Here is an 8,438-nt window from a genome sequence, read left to right on the forward strand (position 1 = left end):
CGATATCCGAAATACTGCTTCATATATCTTATCACGTACCCACTATTTTAGAATTTGACAGCGGTGCCTTTACATGAATTACATATCTCTTTATGAAAATAAGTTGATAAACTCCATCGTTACATTCATAAAGTAACTATATGGAAAGTTTTCGTATTTGTGTGCCATTGCGAATTTTATAGTCACGAGTATGTTATCGACCTCCAAACAGAAAAGAGTTGTCAAACGTGTGTCTACTCACAAGAAATGGGTAGGTAAACAATGTACTGTGGGTACTGTGTAATTTATTTGTAGATGCCGTATGTGTTGCACCCATTGAATGTGTATGCATTTGGCGTATCGCTCGAACCGATATGTGTATGGATTTTTTTGTGTGTGGCAGATCGAAAAGCAGGATTCTTGCTACCGATCGGTGATTTATTGATTGATTTTTCCCATTCACCATGTTCACCAGTTCACGTGTCATGGTTCAAACTGCTGCTCTGTCACGACATATAGAAATATATGTCATCTTATGTCACCCCTTTGGAGATTTTTACTGAATAAACACAAGCATATGCTCGTAATTCATTAATTAAATCCATTTGATTTGATCAGAAAAAGTCAGTATTAATTGCTTTTGCTGCGTAACTTTTCATGAAAATAGTTGTAAAGGTACAAGAATTGTGTCTGAAATGGGCTTCCACTATTATTTTTCCTGGACAACACCCCAACTTCTGGGGTCATGAACTTTTAACATTATCATTAACCAAATCAGACAGTGATGTCATGAATGAAAACCATTTTTTAGGGTTTTTTTTTTCGTCTTGATGTTCTTCATTTAGTGCAGAAGCATAAGAATACGTTTGCTTCAAAACTTTGGATAAAAAACTCTACTTTCAAGTTTGTGACTTCCAAATCGTGACAGCACGAAAATGGAGACGACTTCTTGTTTACAAACATTAAATCTTACGTCACAGATTAATCTGTAGGGACCATGTAAATCCAGAAGTGATAGGTGCGCGAAAATAGATGTCCACGAATTTACTTTACGCTGGGATATTTGTATTGAGTCCAGTGCATATCTCTAAATTAGTGTAGTTTATCACAACTAAAGACCTTTCCACCTCTCCTTATGCATGTGTGAATTTCTGTTAATTTAAAGGGGCACTGATCCAGAGTGATTTGTGTTTCACGCCAACAATCTAATTGTCAGGTGGTCAGTCCCTGTTCCCTTGAGCGCTCATCTGTCCACTTTTGCAGAATTTCCTCAACCTGAACAATGGGGAGATAGGAACAGTGGATGCCCAGCACTGATGCTGTCACTTGAAAATATTCCCTGTAGTTCTTGTCTCATTGAAAAAATTATCCTAGCAGTGTACTGTGTAGGCTTTTTAAGATTTTCTGATGTGTGAATGGTATGATGACTGATCCAAGTTGATTGTATTTCTTTGTATTTTACTATGACATTTAATCAATTTATTTACTCGAATGTGTATCCTAAATGAACCCCACTTTGCCATTGCTTGAAAGATGTGAAAATTTAATAGATACATAATGGATACAGCTTTTGACTTAATGCGTATATGTATTTCTTATGCAACAATTAAGTTCCATTCATGTCATGTAGTCACCATAACTGACCATAGCCGATGACAGAAGAACATAGATTGACATGACTGCATATATGTTTATCCCAAAGGGTAACTTTTGGGTCCCCCAAGGGATGTCTCTATGGTTGGTAACGCCTGTTTTCAGTGGTAACAAGGCTCACATAGTTATCTCCCTTATACTGTTGTAGGCAAAGTCTTAAGTGTCAATACACTACACCTGCCTTCCTCAAAACAGTGTTGCCCTCCATTTGGCTAGTGACTGAAGATTTACTGGTCTGACTGGATTTTTATTAGCCACTGGCTAGGAAGTCAGGAGCTATTTTGCGCACAGTATTGAATTCTGGAATATCACGTGGGAAGTTGACAACCAGTCCTGGGGTGTGCTCTGGATCAAAGTAATTTATCTTGGATTCTGACTGAGATGCCCTTATAAGACAGCTAAAAACTCAAGACAAGGGCATGAATATTATAAGTTGTTCACTGGTCATGAGAGGATGGGTGGATTGGGAGGTATGGGTTGATGTACATGGTCCTTCAAGGACCTCACAGCATATTTGTCTTACCAAACTTCTCAATGTTAAGTTTGAACTGTTTAGAGCATTGGTATTGGATTGTATACCTCAGCCAACCTGTGTGAATCAAACTATTTGAATCTTTCATCTTGCTGTTTTGCCCGCAGATATTGTTGTGTAAAATCACCACAGAGTAATTCCCCTTGTAAGATTCACCGGGACTATTTGAACGTATTGTCAAAATATATTTTTTGGAATACGAGGCAAATCTTTTTGTAGCTATCACTAAATTTTGCGGATGACACCCAAAAAAAACAAATTTAGAGTTATCTCCTCTCCATTGATTTGCATTCGCAAGTCGTCATTAATTTCTGTGTATCATGAGTAATTCAGTGTTATTTGAGATAAAGAAGTACTACCATAAAGCCATAAAGTACCGAATGAGTTGCCATTGGCAGCAGGGGTTCATAGCAATGTACCTTGCTTGTAAGTGGGGTACTTTGAAAATAACAGAAGAGCATTTAGCCAATCAGAAAACGATATTTATGTGTGAGGTAAGATAATGATCTCTGCTTAAGTTCAAAAGTACACTGTGTGTTTTGTTACGACACTGTCTGAAAATGAATGCAAGTAATTCCTTATTTATTCAATTTCCAGACATATTTCCATTGGAATACCTGGAAAATTCCAAGATAACCAAACCAGGCGTCAGATACAGGATTAGGACAATGGACAGTGGACGGTCATTATAGTCAAACAAGTCACTTCTATGTTCCCCTTTCTAGGAAATGTTCAGACAATGGTGTTTGCTCTGAACCGATGGAGGAGAACTGCAAGGGGGAAGAAGATTCTGCTGATTCTTGCAGCAGGTCTGATCATTGTTATCGTCAACATCATATGTGGCGTCAACTTCATGGACGCTCGCTACCCTGCTGACTACAATACAGATGACAAGTCCTCTCCATTTCGCATGCCAGACACAAACAGTGAGGTCTACATCAGAGAACAACGCCGACGTGAAAGACTTCTGATTTTTCAAAAGATTTTCGAAAAACAGAGTCGTAGAAAATCTCAAATCAGTAACCAGACTTGTCAGCACCCCCATCTGGATTTGAAACATGATAGCAACAAGGATGCATTCCATTCCATGCCGCCATTGAACTGTACTGGGAAGAGATTGTTTTACCTACACAATCGAGTTGCACGGCTCAACAGCACTGTGCTGCAGGGTAAAGAGCTTGGCAAATGCTTATATTTTGGGATAGAGCGAATGACTGATGACTTTTTTACCTACACAGAGAGCTTAGAAAAGACAGCACCTCCATATGATCTCATACTAAATCATGACTTTCTGAGAATACAGTGTAACTATAAGAGCTCGGACGATGAAGAAAACAATGACGTTTATCCTGGATTCCGAAGACTTATGTCAATAGAATATAAGCGCCAAAAGGAGTATTTTCCCAAAAGACAAAATGGTTCCTTTCATGAAATTAATTACAAACATAACCATGATGTATTTGGCCAAAACAATTTCAAAGATGTGATCCATTTTTCTCAACAGTCACATTTAGACAAAAATTCAAATTCTTCTTTTGGTGATTTGAAAACATGGAATGCATCAGCTTTTTCACAGAATGGTCAAGCACGGAAACTAAATCAGCTGAACTTTGAGGAAGGTAAGGCTGGTGATGAGTTAAAAGAACCAATGAATGGTGCTGGCGATATCATGGCACCATTTCCAGGTGGAAATTCTGACGAGATTAATCCCGCAGTTGGGCAGAGCTTAGATGATAGCGAGGGATTTGACTACCAACACTTCATGGGAGCTGAATGGATGGATAAAGACTTTGATCAGTTTCTTGTTCAAGTTGTTCCGAAGCAAGAAGTCTTTGAAAGAATTGCCAAAGCTAAATCCAAAATGACAAAACCATCATCCAATATGAACATCCTGATCATCGCCATGGATTCAATGTCACAGTTGTCCTACCAGAGGAAACTACCGCTGACTTATCGATATTTGAAAGAAGAGCTAGGGGCAGTAGTGCTGGATGGCTACAACATTGTAGGAGATGCTACCACTGCTGCCCTGATCCCCATCTTAACAGGTAAGACTAACATGTAATGGATGGAAACATTACAACTAGTTTGTCAGTAAAATGTGGTAAAATTTAGTTTCTTGTTGTTTTTTCAGTTTTGATGAAACTTAAATCTAAAAATGGAAAAAAATCTTGTTTCTTTTCTTGAACATATCAAATCCTTTTTCTAGGATTGATTGTATAATTGAATGTTCCCAACCTCTAGCATGGTCACAATAAACAGGAAAGTTATAATTCATGTTAATTTTAAGCATGCATATATTTTTTGGCATTTTTGTCTTATAGGATATACTCTTTACCTGTGTCATTAGTAATAGTAATTGTCTGATTATATGGCACTTATATCCAGGCACATTGCCTACTCATGGAGCTATGTACATTACTATTCCTGGTCATAGGACACTGTTGTACTTCCCGTCACTTTTTCAACTCCCTGGGGAACATACAACCATTCTGCCTGTTAGGCGCAATGAACTAAAAGCCAGCTATAGACAGTCTCAGTTATATCAGTATTGAGGAATGTTGCTGTGGTGTCCAGGTAAGACGGAGGTGGAGCTGCCGGAGGTGCGGAAGGAGGAGGAGGATGCAAACTTTGTCGACGTCTACCCCATGGTGTGGAACCGCTTCAAGGATGCCGGTTACGCCACCCTGTTTGCAGAAGATGAGCCATCCATTGGTACCTTCAACTTGCGCTTTAATGGATTCCAGGTAAGCACACAGGGATAGGGTCAAGTGTACCATCCCATGTTGACAACAGGGCTGTAACAAATCACTGTGAGGTGACTGTGAACATTTAATCTTGAATACATTATGTGTGATATGAAGGAATAAAAAATAACAAACGCAGGTATCACAAAATCAGGTAGTTGCTTAGGGTGAAACATTTCAATAATTTCTGTAGAGCAGTAGAGCAACACATAATGCCATTTACAGCCTAATGACTCAAATTCGACTCTTGTATGGTTCCATTTTGCATATCACTCTAAAATAAACAGCATACCAATTCCAAGTAAGACATTTTCATGAAAGTCGTCATAAATAGTTGATTCTAGAAAAACAGATTAATGAGTTATGTTGTGAAGTGATACAGTTTGGTTTGAGTGAGTGAGTGAGCGAGTTTTACGCCACTTTTAGTAATATTCCAGCAAAATCATCAGAAATGGCTTCACACATTGTAACCATGTGGGGAATTGAACCAAGGGCTTGACGTAACAAATGAACGCTTTAACCACTAAGCTACCCCGAGAATCAAAGAAAAGACAAGTGAATCATAGCAGGACTAATTCAAAAGCTACAAATTATTAATTTCTTGTCAGTTTGTCACATTAATCTATGCCAGTGTGCTAGCCAGTCTTGTTACCTTATGTTGGAGCAGTCAGGTACCCATCCTAAACATAAACAAGCCCTGCAAACATTACATTGCTCCAGCTAAAACACCCTGAATGTTGGAACATCGAGGAGAGGAGACGCACATCCTGATACAGTGGATGCAGTAAGATTTGTGTCTTGAATCAGTACCTTCATTCTTTATGTTGATATTATTTCATTTTGTAGTAAATATTCATTTTTAAATTTCCAAGACCAAACAAGATGGATATTGTGTAGCAGAAAGATAGTGTCATTGTTATGCTATATTTAGCAAAGAAGAAACTCAACAATTCTGCTGACATGGGATACCTTCAAGATCAGACTAAATGACTTGAGTCTTATACCAACAATGAAATTGTGCCAAGGATCTGTGAATTTGAACAAAGTAAACTGGCAAATTGGTGAAAACAGACATTATTTTCCTGTAGTGTACTAACATTAAGCATATCCAGTTCAGTAAAGTACTAGTCCATGTTAATGTCCTTGCCCTGTTGTGACTTACATGCAGCTCATCCATAGCTGAAACACTGCTTAATATGTCAGTTACAGATTGGTCAAATTTTGACAAGCAGTGAGTAGAGATAGGAATAAATAAGTGGTTGTAGTTTAAAATGTCAAGTTAAAATCACATTAGAACATCAGTTGATACTCTCACTGACTGGCTGACAGACTGACTCCTCTCTAAGTGTCTCTCCATGGCACTCTTTCTCTCTCCTCTCTTTCTCAGACACGCATGCGCTCGCTCGCTCACTCACTCACTCACTCACTCACTCACTCACTCACTCACTCGAGAATTGGTAGAGAGCGACACCTAATGAGATTGTGTAGTCAGACTCGCTGACTTGGTTGACAGTATTGACACATGTCATCGTATCCCAATGTATTGACTGTCACCATATAGCAGGAAAATATATGTAAGAGCAGCGTTGAACATAAAAGCATTGAAGCAGTCTCACTCACTCACCCACTCACTTCATAATGTTTCAGGAAGCTCCTGCTGACCACTATATGCGGCCATTCTGGCAGGCCATCTGGGAGTCCGGACTTCGGTCTCAGAGTCCAAGGTACACCACTGGCGCCACCAAACACCACATCTACATGTTAGACTACCTTAAGGACTTCTTTGTCAGCTACAACAATGTTTCGAAGTTTGCATTTGGCTTCAGTGTGGAACTCACTCACTGGGACAACAACCCAGGGGAGTACATGGATAGAGATCTTGTAGACTTTCTGCAACATTTTCAGAAGGATGGTTACCTTGACAACACAATGCTGGTTGTCATGGGTGACCATGGTGCCAGATACAGCAAGGTGCGGAATACGGTTCAGGGCAAGCTTGAAGAGAGACTCCCAATGATGTCACTTGTGTTGCCGCCATGGTTTCGTCATGAACATCCAAAAGCTAATGCAGCTTTAAAACGGAATAGTAAACGTCTAACAACACCGTTCGACATTCATGAAACATTTTTAGATTTGCTGAATCTTGAACGATTGACAATCCCCATTAATCCAGAACAGAGGGGGATGAGTGTATTAAGAGACATTCCAGATACCCGAACCTGTGCTTCGGCCAGGATTGACATCCACTGGTGTGCTTGTCTTCATCAAGTGAAGGTGGACATCGAGGATAAGTTTGTTGTGACAGCGTCAGAGAAGGTTGTGAAGTACATTAATGGACTCACAAAGAAGTTTCGTGGCAACTGCTCGGAATTAAGTCTGAAGAGAATATACACTGCTTACATGGTTCTGCCCAATGAGAAGGTAAGGTTCAACAGATATCATTCACATCGAACTTTTGCGCCTCTGTCATTTTTCAGCTTAGGGATTCAGTCTTATCTTTAAATATCTGTGGAGAATCGGTTTCTTGATATCACTTGGATCCCCACAATGGTTCAATGTTTGAAGTCCATTTCTGATGTCTCCAGTCATGGTATTGCTTGAATATTGCCAAAAGCATCATAAGACTGTGCTCACTAAAATAACTGTGACAGGATTGTCTCCCTTTACAAGTTTCCTAGCTGATTCCCACATTGGTCCCAACAACTGTGGCTTAATTCATGAGGAGCACAAGTGGTCAGGTTCAGTGACCTGGCTGTCATGGTATCATTACATCAATCACTGGATTGTGTCTTTGAATATTGCTGAGTCACTATGGCATGAAACAACTTACCAATTATATAATTCTAATCGATATGAATATGAACTGTTAATGTCATTTATGGTTTTTTCCCCAGGTGCTGAAGTTCCAAAAGTCGAGTGACCCAGATTCAAGGAATGCTAATTTCAGTAGCTCAGTTGACCTTGACAAAGCTCACTACCAAATTACCCTGGAGACACATCCCAGTGATGCCATCTATGAAGTTACAGTTCAGGTAGACTTTCGTAATGAGACATACCAATATCATGTGACTCCAGAGATCAGTCGCCTTAATCTGTACGGAGACCAGCCCAAGTGTATTCAGAAACATCATCCTGACCTCATGAAGTATTGTTTTTGCCGGGAGTTTGTAAGGCCAGTCTCTGAGGTCAAGAAGGGAGTGTCTTAGAGCCAGAATGTGTTCAGAAAGACTATCCCGACCTCAAAAACTATTGTTTTGTCTGAGGTCAGGAAGGGAGTGGCTAAAAGCCTAAGAGAATTCAAAAACACCATCTTGATTTATGAAAGTATTGTTTTGTTGTCAGTTTGTTAATACAGTCTCTGAGGTCAGGAAGGGAGTGGCTTAGAGCCCAAGTGTATACAGAAACACCATCCTGACTTCTGAAAGTATTGTTTTATCGTGAGTTTGTGAATCCAGTTCTGAGATCGGGAATTGAGCAGCTTAGAGCCCAACTGTATTCAGAAACACCATCCTGACCTCAGAAAGCAC

General features: G+C 39.6%; 1 protein-coding gene across 1 annotated transcript; it reads left to right on the forward strand.

Annotated features, from left to right (window-relative positions):
• The first annotated feature begins 2,850 nt into the window (after positions 1–2,850).
• LOC137282746 (uncharacterized) lies at positions 2,851–8,186 on the forward strand. Its single transcript, XM_067814533.1, has 4 exons — positions 2,851–4,212; positions 4,742–4,911; positions 6,559–7,332; positions 7,806–8,186. Exons 1-4 carry the CDS (start codon positions 2,874–2,876, stop codon positions 8,115–8,117), a joined length of 2,595 nt encoding a protein of 864 aa, XP_067670634.1. The 5' UTR covers positions 2,851–2,873; the 3' UTR covers positions 8,118–8,186.
• The last annotated feature ends 252 nt before the right edge of the window (positions 8,187–8,438 follow it).

This window comes from Haliotis asinina, chromosome 4 (assembly GCF_037392515.1).
Source record: "Haliotis asinina isolate JCU_RB_2024 chromosome 4, JCU_Hal_asi_v2, whole genome shotgun sequence".
Taxonomy (NCBI): Eukaryota; Metazoa; Mollusca; class Gastropoda; order Lepetellida; family Haliotidae; genus Haliotis; species Haliotis asinina.